Consider the following 12,984-nt stretch of genomic DNA (forward strand, 5'->3'; position numbering starts at 1 on the left):
GTAGTGCCGCTCTGGGCGCTACTGGACCAACCGGGCAGCACCCCAGCTGTTCTGCCCCAGGCGTCCTGATTCAGCCACTGCTGGTCAGATTCAACAGCGTCTGAATCAGGACGCCTGGGGCAGAGCAGCTTGGGTGCTGCTGGGTTGGTCCAGTAGTGTGGAGGAGCGGCGGCGCTACTGGACCAACCCAGCAGCACCCCAGCTGCTCTGCCCCAGGCGTCCCCAAGTCAGCCGCTGCTGAAACTGACCAGTGGCTGACTACAGGAAGCCCCTGCCCCGGGCTTCCTGGAATCAGCCGCTGATCAGTTTCAGCAGCAGCTGACTTGGGGATGCCTGGGGTTCTTAAGTTGAATCTGTATGTAAGTCAGAACTGGCGTCCAGATTCAGCCGCTGTTGAAACTGATCAGTTTCAGCAGCGGCTGAATCTGGACGCCAGTTCCGACTTACATACAGATTCAACTTAAGAACAAACCTACAGTCCCTATCTTGTACGTAACCCGGGGACTGCCTGTATTCAATTTGCTCATAATAGCCCCAATCCTACAAGTGAGAGTCACAAGTTTGCCCGAACAGAGTCTCCTGCAAGATCAGGGCGGTATTCCTTTTTGTTTTTAATCACACAGTTGAAATGCAATATTACTAACAATATTGAGAGGCCCAAATTGTGGACAGGACGCCAATGATCAAGGTGCTTTAAAAGCAGTCACAATCATTCCAAAAAGGTTCAAAATTAAGATCTTTCACAAACATGTTACAGATAAAATCCATACAAGTTTATTTTCCATTCTTAGGCTTATCTCATCAATATCTTTTTGTTTCTGCCACCCCAACCTATGATGCTAAAAAGTACTGTGTATCATGTAACGTCTAATACATAAAGGAGAATGTTTGAAAGTTTGGGCGCTAATAACTTGGACACTATAAGAGCTACCACAACCAAACTTTGCATGGGATAACCTTTCATCCAGGAGAAGGTTTTACGATACTTTTGGGCCCGATCGGGCCCATGCTCAACCTGTAAAAATCAAAAAGTAATCCGCCAGGCTGCACTGCAAGGGCCGCCCCCCCCCCACCCTAGGTCCCGTGCCTGCCCCCTGCAGCCCTCAGTGCAACCTTTTTACCCTTCAAAAAAAGACTACTGTTTTTCTACATTTTGTTCCTCTGGTTTCCCAAGCAATGCCGGGTAACTCGAGCTAGTGTCTACATAAATGAAATTTGTACTTATTTTAAAACAATTCCTTTCTAAAAAAGAAGGAAAATGAACACATTCCCAGCTTTCCCAATAAGAAAAGAATATAAAAAGGAATACTAATTTAAAGTGTGATAACACTCCTTTGCTCCCCCAGCCTATAATTTAAGTAAAAAATGATGGCTAGGATTGATAATTGCCTAACACTATCTACTTGAATAATACCGGTATTTTAGGTAGGACTTATTTTTTAAAAATAAAGTGTGGGCGAGTGGTTGCATTAGGGCCCCTGAAAACACCTGTCCTCAACTCAGAACCATACCATATGCTCCTGCCAGGAAGGAGGAAAGAATGGGAAAACTCAGAATTCCTGATATTACAACTGATTGCTCCTTCACCATGCCCCAAGACATATGAGTGCCACATAGCAGTCCAATTTTTACTGACCAGTAGTAAACTAAGCTTTTACATTACATTTTACTTATACAATTGATTTAAGTAGGAATATTCATCTCTAGGATTAAACACACTGCATTAAGGGTAAACTACCTTGAAAATCATGTCTGAAAGTTTTGTACTTTCTATACTGAAAACTAACAAAGATAACAGAGTTTCTAATCCCAAGAGCCCAAAATTATGTAATTGTCTAAAAAAAAAGATACTTTGGAAATTTGGGGTCTTTTTCAATTGCCTTCTAGGCTAAGAACTTATGTAATTCACTTTTTTCAAGCTTCTCTCTTTAATCATGAGGGATTGCTATTATTTTAAACAAAGCTGAGATTCAAATTACCAAGATCAGTTTGTTTTTGTTTTTTAAAGCATTTAAATGTTTTCTTTCCAGTTTATCAGTTTGTTTACTCAGTTCATCCGATAGCTCTACAGAAGTCAGTTTCATAGTTCCCCCTAAACTAGGGGCTCTAAAACTTCATTATACCACAACCCCCTTCTGACAGCAAAAATTACTACACGACCCCAAGACAGGGGACCAAAACCTGAGCCCCGCCACCCTGGGCAGAGGATTAAAGCCTACGGGGCCTCAGCCCCATACAGGGCATCTCTAATCTGAACCCAGCACTGGGACTGAAGACCTTAGGCTTATTCTTCATCCCATGTGGTGAGGCTCGGCCTTTGGCACTGGGCCCTAGCAAGTCTAAGGCAGCCCTGATGCAACCCCATTAAAATGGGGTTGCAACACACAGTTTGAAAACTGTGGTCCTAAAGGAGCTGTGCCTCCCTTTCAAAAGACATTTTTGAACACAAGAAGGGAGAACTGAAGCCCCTATAAAAATGTAAAAAAATTAGAAATTCAAGACAGTTTGTAGGTGTCTCTATCAATTTAATATACATACACAACACATAAAGTAGTGATTACCTGAAGCATTATTATGTCTTTGTCAAACATCTCCTTTCTGCATTTCACATTATGATAGTAATAGATCTGAAAAATAATGCATTTTAGTTAATAAATTCTCCTCCTGGTCTGAAAATGCTTTGTTTACTTCAATGGGGAATCTAACCATCTCATGATAGCAGATTAGTGAAAAAAAGAATGAATTAGCCAATGGATTGGAGGAATGTCTAAAAATTCAAATACACATTGGATATCTATGGACCTTAGATCCCCTGTGAGGTGATATATCTTCAGATAGTTAGGGAGGGAACTGGAACAAGCCTGATATTTTCCATTAAGAAAGACACGTTGCCTTTGAGAAATTCTAACACTCAGATGTTTGTCATTATCTGAAATTTTCAAGTGAGAAAGATCTGGAGCCAAAAAAAGCGTTTTCTTTCTCCCATGACATTCAGTTCAGATTGGTTGCGATAGACACTTTTGAGAACTGCCATTCCCTCCAATTTGTTGCACTATCGACATGTTAAACATGCCCATACAACTTAATAAATATTCTAATTTAAGACTGCGTCACACTGCATCCAAAGCAGAGGCACCAGTACCTCACACTCTACAGGAAAACTAAAGAACAGACAGTCTCTCCGGGGAGCTTCTGGGGAGAGGGAGCACGCAGATACACAGACTATCAGAAGCAACACCATGGGGGCGGGGGAGAGGAGGACAGGGGAGGCTGCCGCGAAGCAGCCCCAGTCTGCGACAGCTAGGGCTGGCTGCCAACAGAGGCTGTTCTGGCCACAGGCCCTGTTTGCAGCCATCCCCAGCTGCCTTGAGCAGAGGATGCTCCAGCTGCAGCCCCAGTTCGTAGCCAACCGTGGCTGCCTTGAACAGAGAATGCACTGGCTACAGCCTCTGTCCGAGAGCTGCTTCCAGCATAGCTCCTGTCTGAGGGGGTTCCAGCTCCCTGGTGGGACCCCCCCACAGACGGTAGCTGCTGGACTCAATGCAAGTCAGGACTGAACAAGCCAGTTCAGGCCCAGCTTGTGCCAGGTCCAAGAGCAACCTCCGCTGTGGCTCTGCAGTTTAAATGTAGTATGAGCCGAGCAGGCAAGTGTTCCCTAAATCCTCTTCCCATCCACATGTCCATTTTCCATCCCCACCATCTCCAGAAAAACAGCCTTCTGCTCTAGCTAATTAGTATATTTATTCCTTTAGATCAAGTTGTGCTGCAATGCTAAAGATTTAGGGTTCAAGCCCTAGTGATGATGCACTTTGGGATGGTTGTTAGAGTTGCACACAACAGAATTTGTTACCTTTTTCCTTCTAAAAATATTACATACCAAAAGCTATAACTAAAAGAACTTAACAGGAACAGTCAACATTTATGCTACCCATTCTGGAGGAGAGGCTTCAATATAGATGCAAAATACAATTAATAAAATAAATATTAATAAAAATTGCTATCAAGCAATTAAAAAAATTAATCGTGATTCATTGTGCTGTTAAATAATAAGACGACTCCAGCTGACCCTGGACTCTGAGCTGCACTGCCCCTATGAAACACCTCCGCAGCATTTCAAATGGGCAGCGCTGTGGGAGCCCGGAATCAGCTATGCAGTGCTGCCCTATGAAATATGCCACGGCGTTTCAAAGGGGCAGCGCAACTCAGAGCCTGGGGTCAGTTACCCCAGGCTCAATGCAGCGCTGGCACCGCAGTATTTCAAAGAGGCAGCACTGTGGGAGCCCAGGATTAGCTGAAGTAGAGGAGTGTTAAGGTGTATTATTAGTAGTAGGGAGTGGTAATCAGTAGGATGAGTTATTCAAGCAATAAACTAAGGCATACCAGTAGGTCTATTAACCACTTCTTTGCAAATAAAAAAAAAATACCACACCCCCCAGTTAAACCCACACAAAGAATTATTCTAAAAACTTCATTCAGATAAGCCTCTAAGAAAAAAACGTGTGGTTGGAAGTATTTTAGTGTTCAAACGCCTATGATGATAAAAGTTATTTTGAAATGCATATTTGGTATCTAAATGAAAGCCTTCATATAATAATGGCCTGATATTAGATAAATAATAAAACAAGTTATGTACAAATACAACAAGGCAATTTGATGCTCTAATTGGTTACTTATGTAAGTACAAAATATGTACACAGATGGAAACTGAACTGAATGCCATTCATTCAACACCTCAACCCACTCAAGAAGTTAATTAATCCAAAAATTGTCATACAGAAAAAAAATAAAGCTATAGACTTTCATAATTAAGATTGTTTTAATAGGAAATTTTCAGTTTTTAAAACAATTGGAGGATTTGAAAACAGAAGTTAATTTCCTACCAATTCCAATAAGCAGTCAAATAAGCTCTCAGAAAACGGACTGAATACCAAGGGGGAGGGGGGGAGAGAAGTGTTAAAACTTGTTTAGGAAGTTGACTAATGCTTTCCTGCCACAAGAAAAACAGGGGGTGCTTATTAATAAATATACAACATTTCTTTAAACTACATACCTATTACGGGGCTACTATTGGGTGGGTGCATAACTGGCTGGATCACCTCTCTCATAGAGTAGTTATTAATGGTTCACAATCCTGCTGGAAGGACATAACAAGTGGGGTTCCACAGGGGTCTGTTTTGGGACCAGTTCTATTCAATATCTTCATCAATGATTTAAATATTGGCAAAGAGAGTAGACTTATTAAGTTTGCAGATGATATGAAGAGGGGGAAGGGTTGCAACTGCTTTGGAGGATAGGGTCATAATTCAAAATGAACTGGACATATTGGAGAAATGGTCTGAGGTAAAGAAGATGAAGTTTAATAAGGACAAATACAAAGTACTTCACTTAGGAAGGAACAATCAGTTTCACACATACAGAATGGGAAGCGATTGTCTAGGTAAGGAGAACTACAGAAAGGGATTTAAGGGTCATAGTGGACCACAAGCTAAACATGGATCAACAGTGTGATGCTGTTGCAAAAAAAGCAAACACGATTCTGGTATGCATTAACAGTAGTGTTGTGAGCAAGACACGAGAAGTCATTCTTCCGCTCTACTCCGCACTCATTAGGCCTCAATTGGAGCACTGTGTGCAGTTCAGCGCAACACATTTCAAGAAAGATGTAGAGAAATTGGAGAAGGTCCAGAGAAGAGTGACAAGAATGATTAAAGGTTTAGAGAATATTGACCTATGATGGAAGACTGAATTGGGTTTGTTTAGTTTGGAAAGGAGAAAACTGAAAGGGGACAGGATAGCAGTTTTCAACCATATGAAAGGGTGTCAGATGGAGAAGGAGAAAAATTGTTCTCTTTAGCCTCTGATAAGACAAGAAATAATGGGCTTAAACTGCAGCAAGAGAGGTTTAGATCAGACATTAGAAAAAACTTCCTAACTGTCAGGGTGGTTAAACACTGGAATAAGTTGCCTAGGGAGACTGTGGAATCTCCATCACTGGAGATATTTAAGAGCAGGTTAGATAGATGGTACTGGGTCCTCTCGAGGTCCCTTCCAGTTCTAGTGTTCTATGATTCTATAAGTATGAGGATCATCCATAAAGGAATGGAGCAAGTGAGAAGAATGACAGCAGTGAACTTAAATCTAAAGAAGCCTGAAAGAGTTGTTTTCTTATATAATGGAAATAGGAGAAGGATATAAAAGATATTAAGTGGGCCCACAATTCATGTACTTCCATCTTTTTAAATAGAAAGCATACCACAACTTATCCTGTCCACCACCATGAATGAGCTGCCATAGGCAGATAAGAAAAACCTCAAGGAAACCAAACAAGCAAAATCTTTTCAGAACTTCAACATGGATTGATGTGAGGAAGTTAATTCAGACACTAGATTTAAAACTCTTACTAGGGTATTAAAATGCTATTGTAACTTAAAAAGGACTAACAGTTTCTCTTGTTTATCACCAAGTTGTTAGTATGTATAATCTTGGAGAAAAGACAGGACCTAAACATCAGTAAACAGAGAAATAGTGGCATTTAATTGGATTCAGTATTTGTAATATTGCTTAATTGGCCTGCCTGAAGACAGTTCCTTATGTGGCTTATTATAAGAATTGATTTAATTTTTGTTTTATTTCAAAGAATGTACAGTACTTAACACTTCTTACTTTACCAACACCAAAATGGTTACTTAGTAGCCAACAGGTCAACATACTATGAAACAATTTTTTCCAACCCATCTATAAACATCCTTGTGGAATGGATTTGCAATAATATTAATCTTACTTATGAAAAATATTATTGCAAATACATTCCATAATATGTCCTTAGATAACTAAGAATATTTACAAATGGACAAAAGTCTCTCTTAAAAGCTCCTCACAAAGATGTACAAAGAAAATGTAACAGAAGTAACCATGTGCACTATTTGTGTTCAGTGTTCCTGTTCCTTCTTTAATAAAAATAATCATGGTTAATAATTGTGAGTACAGGCAGTCCCCGAGTTACGCAGATCCGACTTATGTTGGATCCGCAGTTACGAAAGGGGTCCGTCTCCCTGGTCTCCAGCAGACCAGGGAGAGGAAGCAAAGCGGCGGAGCACGTGGGCAGCGGACAGCCCAGACGAGTCTGGGCTGTCCGCTGCCCACGTGTTCCGCCGCTTTGCTCCCCGTCCCCCTGGTCTGCAGACCAGGGAGACGGGGAGCAAAGCAGAGCAAAGCCGCGGAGCACGCGGGCAGCAGGACAGCCACGGCGCGTCTAGGCTGTCCCGCTGCCCCCGTGCTCCGCGGCTTTGCTCCAGACGCCTGTGGTACAGCAGCTGGGCGCTGACGATTGGTCCCGTAGCGCCGCTCTGGGCGCAACTGGACCAACCTGGCAGCACCCCAGCTGCTCTGCCCCAGGCGTCCCCAAGTCAGCCGCTGGTGAAACTGACCAGTGGCTAACTACAGGAAGCCCCTGCCCCGGGCTTCCTGGAATCAGCCGCTGATCAGTTTCAGCAGCAGCTGAATCTGGATGCCAGTTCCGACTTACATACAGATTCAACTTAAGAACAAACCTACAGTCCCTATCTTGTACGTAACCCGGGGACTGCCTGTATTCTGCTTGGTATCAATCAAGGTGTCCCCTAGGATATCTACAAGAATCCTTGACTCAGAAGTTGCAATTATACTCTTGAGTAAGAGAAACAATTACTAAAAGCTGACCTACCATTGTTTCTCTACAGTAAATATTTTTAGTTATTTTAAAAACTGTAGTACGTGGCATCCAATAATGTAAAAAAGGGAGTTACCTTGTGCAGTAATGTCTGTTCTTCGACGTATGGTGTCGGGCTCGTCCCAGCATTGCAGATAGGAGTTTTTTCTAAGCAGTTGCTAGTCAGGTCATGCATGTGCAGCAGGTATCTCGCGTTGCCGGCAGTTTGACAGTTCAGCGTGGCCCGACCCCCTCCCCCCAGTTCCTCGTCTAAAAGCCTTTCAGCAAATTTCAAAATTGATAGTGACTTGTATTCACTATCAATTTTGAAATTCGCTGAAAGGCGAGTCATAGCAACAAAGGGTCGTGGGATCTCATGAAAAAAACCTCGGGTTTCGTCACTGTAAAAGCCAAATCTCTTTGTACATCCCCTGAATACAGCATTGCCTCTGAGTAAACCATGAGATCTTGAAAAGATTGTGGGCAAGACAATGGGTTCATAGATGTGGAAGCTTGTGCCGACCTTTGGAAGGAACTCTAGGTGCGGCTTCAAAGTCACTTTGTCCTTACTAAACACCGTAAAGGCAGACCCACTATTAGTGTGCCTATTTCACTGACTCGTCTCACGTAAGTTATGGCTATGAGAAGAGAACTTTCATAATGAGTAGTGAAAGAGTATACGAAGCCATTGTCTCAAAGGAGGGTTTCATGAGAGCAGTCAATACCAGATTAAGGTCCCATGTAGGGGTTGGCACCCTATGAGCTGGGTAGAGGTTGTGAAGACTTTTGAGGAACCTCCATGATAGTGGGTGTGCAAACATGAAAACCCCCTCAATCTGTTCATGGAAAGCCTAGATGGCAGCAAGGTGGACTCTGATCAAAGAGATGGATAATCTATCCATCTACAGGGTATGTAAGTAGTTCAGAATGGTTTGCACTGAAGCTTCCTTGGGGTGGACTTGTGTCTGCTGACACTAGGAGATGACACCTCCATTTTTGCAGGTAAGTTGCCTTGGTGGACTGTCTCCTGCTGTGTAGTAGAATATCCTTCACCCACTCAGAACACTGAACCTCATGGTCATGGAACCCTCGAGAACCCATGCACAGAGATGTAGTGATTGTGGTTTTGGGTGACACAGCTTGCCTCCATTCTGGAACAGGAAGTCGTAGCGAAGTGGTAGTGGGTAAGCTGGTTGGAGAGACAAGTCCTGAAGGGCTGGGTACCAAATCTGTCTGGACCAAGCAGGGGCTATCAAGATAACACGAGCACCATGAAGCTGAATTTTTGCACAACACCCTGGGAATCAATGGAATTTGGGGAAAGGCATAATATAGTGGTTCATCCCATGTAAGGAGAAACACATCGCCCTTGGATCCTCTTCCCAGTCCTGCTCGAGAGCAAAACTGAGGACATTTGGTGTTGTGAAGAGATCCATGATGGGATAGCCCCATTTGTAGAAGACGATATCCATGACGCTTGGTTGAGTTCCCACTCATGGTGGGTTGTAAAGTTGTGGCTTAGGGCGTCCGCCATGGTGTCGTCGACCCCTGGTAAGTACATGGCTTTCAGGGTAACACTGCCTCATACACCAGTTCCAGAGGCGGACTGCCTCTGTGCACAGAGCTCTGGGATACGCTCCCCCCCTGCCTGTTTATGTAAAAGACAGTGGTCGTGCTGTCTATGAGAAGACAAACTGCACATTTGATTATGGAAGGGTCAAAGTGCCTGTAGGCATTTCTTACGGCCATGAGCTCCACAATGTTGATGTGTAACAGAGCCTCGTTTGGCAGCCATTTGCCCTGGGCAGTTTTGCTTTGGAAGTGTGCACCCCAACCCAGTAGTGAAGCGTCTGTGGTAATTTGTATGGCAGGCTCCTCCTGTAAAAATGGGATTCCAGTTAAGAGGTTGTGTAGATATGTCTACCAGTTGAGCGACTGCAGTACTTGCTCTGGCACAAGCACCAGTTTGTGCAATGAATGATGTGAGGGCATGGAAACCAATGGTAGCCAATGCTGAAAGGCATGGGAATGGAGGCATGCATACTGTATCACATATGTGGTGGCTGCCATGTACCCCATGTAGTTGAAGACAAGACTGTGGTAGATGGGTTTGCGATGAGGGCAAGAATTAAATCTCAAAGGGTCTGGAACCCGTGTTGTGGAAGGTATGCCCTGGCTGATATGGCATCTAGCCTTGCTGCTATGAATTCTAAGTCCTGAACTGGATGGAGTGTTGATTTCTATTCATTGATTAAGAGCTCCAGCAGGTTGAAGAGTTGCTTGGTCTTTGTTATGTTGATCACTTCCCCTTGTGAACAACCTCTCAGTAAGCAGTCATCAAAGTAAGGAGAAATCTTTACCCCCTGTTGTGTGAGGTATGCTGCCACAAGCGACTTTGGGGAATACTCGCAGGGCAGATGACAGGCCGAGGGAAAGGACCTTGTATTGAAAAAGGTCCCCTCCTGCTGTAAAATGAAGGAAACGTCTGTGTGATGCATGTATTGCAATGTGAAAATATGCATTTTGTAGGATGAGGACTGCGAACCAGTCCCCTCTGTCCAGCGCTCGTATGATTGTAGCCAGCATAACCATTTTGAATGTCTGCTTTAGGAGGAACTTGTTTAGTTTGTGGAGGTCTAGGATTGGTCTCCAGCCTCCTGTACACTTCTGGGTCAGGAAATAAGTGGAGTAGAACCTCCTCCCCCGGTATGGTTCAAGTACCTCCTCTATAGCTCCTAGATGAAGCAGGTTAGTTTATTGTTTGAGGGGTATCTCGTGAGATGGGTCCCTGAAGAGGGATTGGGTAGTGGAAAGGGTATGATAGAAGGAATTGAATGGTATCGAATATCCCATGTGGATAATTTCAGATGTTATGGAGGCCCATGATGAAGGAATGAGCATAATCTATGGTTGAATAGATGGTTCTGGTTTTGTTGCACTGGATGGTTGGGGAGGTTGGGCATGCCCTCAATCAATGTTTCAAATTTGGTGCTTCAGGGTCTGACCATCAAAGGGACATGGTGGTTGTTTATGGTTCCTCTGGGTGCGCTGCCTGGTGCAATTGTACTCATTTGGTTTGTATTGAGTACGGTTGTAGTAAGAGTCCCTGCTTTTATTGTAGAGGGTGTAGCACCTGCACCTGTATAGCGGTGTGTACATTCCCAGAGTATGCAAGGTGGTGTACGTGTTTTTGCTATTGTGATGAATCTCATCCACATTGCTGGCAAAAAGCTTGTGCTCGTCAAAGGGGAGATCTTCTATCTTTGACTGCAGTTCTTTTGGCACTCCCATGGCCTGAAGCCATGATGTTCTTCTCATCATGACTGCTGTAGCCATTGTTCTTGCTGCTGTGTCCACCACATCAATCACAGACAGCGGTGCTGTACAGTAAGTTGTATAGCCCTCACATAGGACTGCTCTAAGCATGGACTTCTTGGTATCAGGCAGATGCTCCATCAGGTCTGCTAGTTTGGAGTAGCTGTCAAAGTTGTGACTCGCCAGACGTGCTGAGTAATTGGTTATCCTAACCTGAAGGATGGTAGATGGGTAGACCTTCTTTCTGAATTGGTCTAGCCTCTTGTGCTCCTTGTTGTCATTATGTGATCGAAGGTGAGGGGCCATTGACTTGCCGCAGTGATGGCCAGTGAGTTTATCCGAGGATGGGAGAAAGGGATATCTTGCTCTTCAGGTGAGACGAGATATTTCTTGTCCGCCTTTTGCAGGTCGGTTGAGCCAATGCTAGTGTTTGCCAGATGTCTCCAGAGACCACCATAATTGCTTCATCTATGGGCAATGCGATTCTGCCCTGTGATGATGGGTGGATATTCTTCAGGAGATCATGCTGTTTCTGCTTAACTTGACATTTTATTTCTTAACATGTAGCAACCCTCTTAAAAAGGTCCTGGAATTGTTTCAGGTCCACTATCATGTAATCATCATCTGGGACTATAGCATCCTATGGAGGGGAAGTGGGATTGTCTTGTGACTGTGCCAGCTGAGTGTCATCCTGATCATCAGCTAACTGGCCTTCCTCCTCCTCCGAGTCGGGTATGGCTACCATAGTGTGGGATGGCAAAACTAGTGGTTGCCTTTTTTCTGAGGATGGGGCAGTAGTATTTGTGTGGTGCCCAGCAATCCAAAGGTGTCCACTGTGGCTGGTAATATGGCTGTGGGTAATACTAACTTGGGTGTCACTGTGGGTGATACGGTCATGGGGTGTAGTGATGCCCTTGTAGAGATGAAGTGAGGGATGTCTGCTGGGAGAAGAATGCACTCCTCTCATCATAGATCCCTGTTGAGCACCCCCGTCCCTGCTTTGGTGGGAAGTAGGGTGGGTACGGTGCGGGGACTGTTCTGTTCATGTTGGCGGGGAAAGGGAGTCATCTGTACTTGGTATAGTTCCCCCTTAGCCCTGTGCAGTCTGCATATGTTTCAAAGCCCGTCTGCTTAGCCTGCAGGCTAAAGTCCTGCTGTAATGAAGGCAGTGGAGAGGCAGGTGCATTAAGCAGTGGCACTGAGGCTTTGCGTGTCCACTGTGTAGGCGGCACTACTTCTCTAGCCAGTGCCAGGCTGAGCGGCAGCCCCAAGGGTTTGCAGGGCTGCTTTGAAGCCAGCTCCACTGCTAAATCCAGTGCTGCATGTGCCTGTGCCTGTTTCCATGCCGGAGGCTGCCTGAGAATTTCTCCTGGTGAGGGGAGAGATCTCGCAGTGCTGAGGCATATGACTCTGAGGCTGCTATGTCTCTCTCATTCATTCTGGGGGACGGAGCCAGCGGCAGGCATCTGGCAGGGGAAATCCTGCTCCTTTGATGTGCCTTCAGCATTAAAGAGGCTGATTTGTGCCTGGGGATCTGTGTCCTTTGATCCTGCACAGCCTCTGCCTGGGGTTGTAAAGCCCTCTCCATATAGGACATACGGCGCCTAAGCTCTCTGTCCTCTCTCACTCTTGCAGGCAGGGTTTTACAATGGTCGCATTCCTGAGGACTGTGTGCCTCCCTCAAGCATTTGACACAGTAGAGGTGTCCGTCTGAGGCTGGGATAGGATCGCTGCAGCCACCGCACCTTTTAAAGCCTTGTGAGGCAGGCATATTTCAGCAGTTGGTGGCTGGGCTAGAGGCGAGGGAGGTTAGTGAAGCTGCTGACTCCCTGTTGATGTGAGGGTGTCATGTTGTGAAGATGGGGTTTTTTTTATGTGGTTTTTTTTTGAGCCAGCTGACAGAGCAGTGGCTGCCACTGAATCTGCTAGTGGTGAGGGAACAGTGTTCTCCAGCTTGATTTGTTTGCCTTGGAAATGGTAAT

The 12,984-nt window shown here is 44.7% G+C and overlaps 1 protein-coding gene across 2 annotated transcripts in view; it reads right to left on the reverse strand.

The window, feature by feature from the left end:
- UBR2 (ubiquitin protein ligase E3 component n-recognin 2) overlaps positions 1–12,984 on the reverse strand; it is a 120,669-nt gene that overhangs the window by 61,129 nt on the left and 46,556 nt on the right. For both annotated transcript variants that reach the window (XM_006122090.4, XM_006122091.4), the window contains exon 18: positions 2,562–2,627. In XM_006122090.4, the coding sequence (XP_006122152.2) occupies positions 2,562–2,627 (66 nt within the window). The remainder of the gene's footprint in view (positions 1–2,561; positions 2,628–12,984) is intronic.

Source organism: Pelodiscus sinensis, chromosome 3, assembly GCF_049634645.1.
Source record: "Pelodiscus sinensis isolate JC-2024 chromosome 3, ASM4963464v1, whole genome shotgun sequence".
In the NCBI taxonomy this organism is placed as follows: Eukaryota; Metazoa; Chordata; order Testudines; family Trionychidae; genus Pelodiscus; species Pelodiscus sinensis.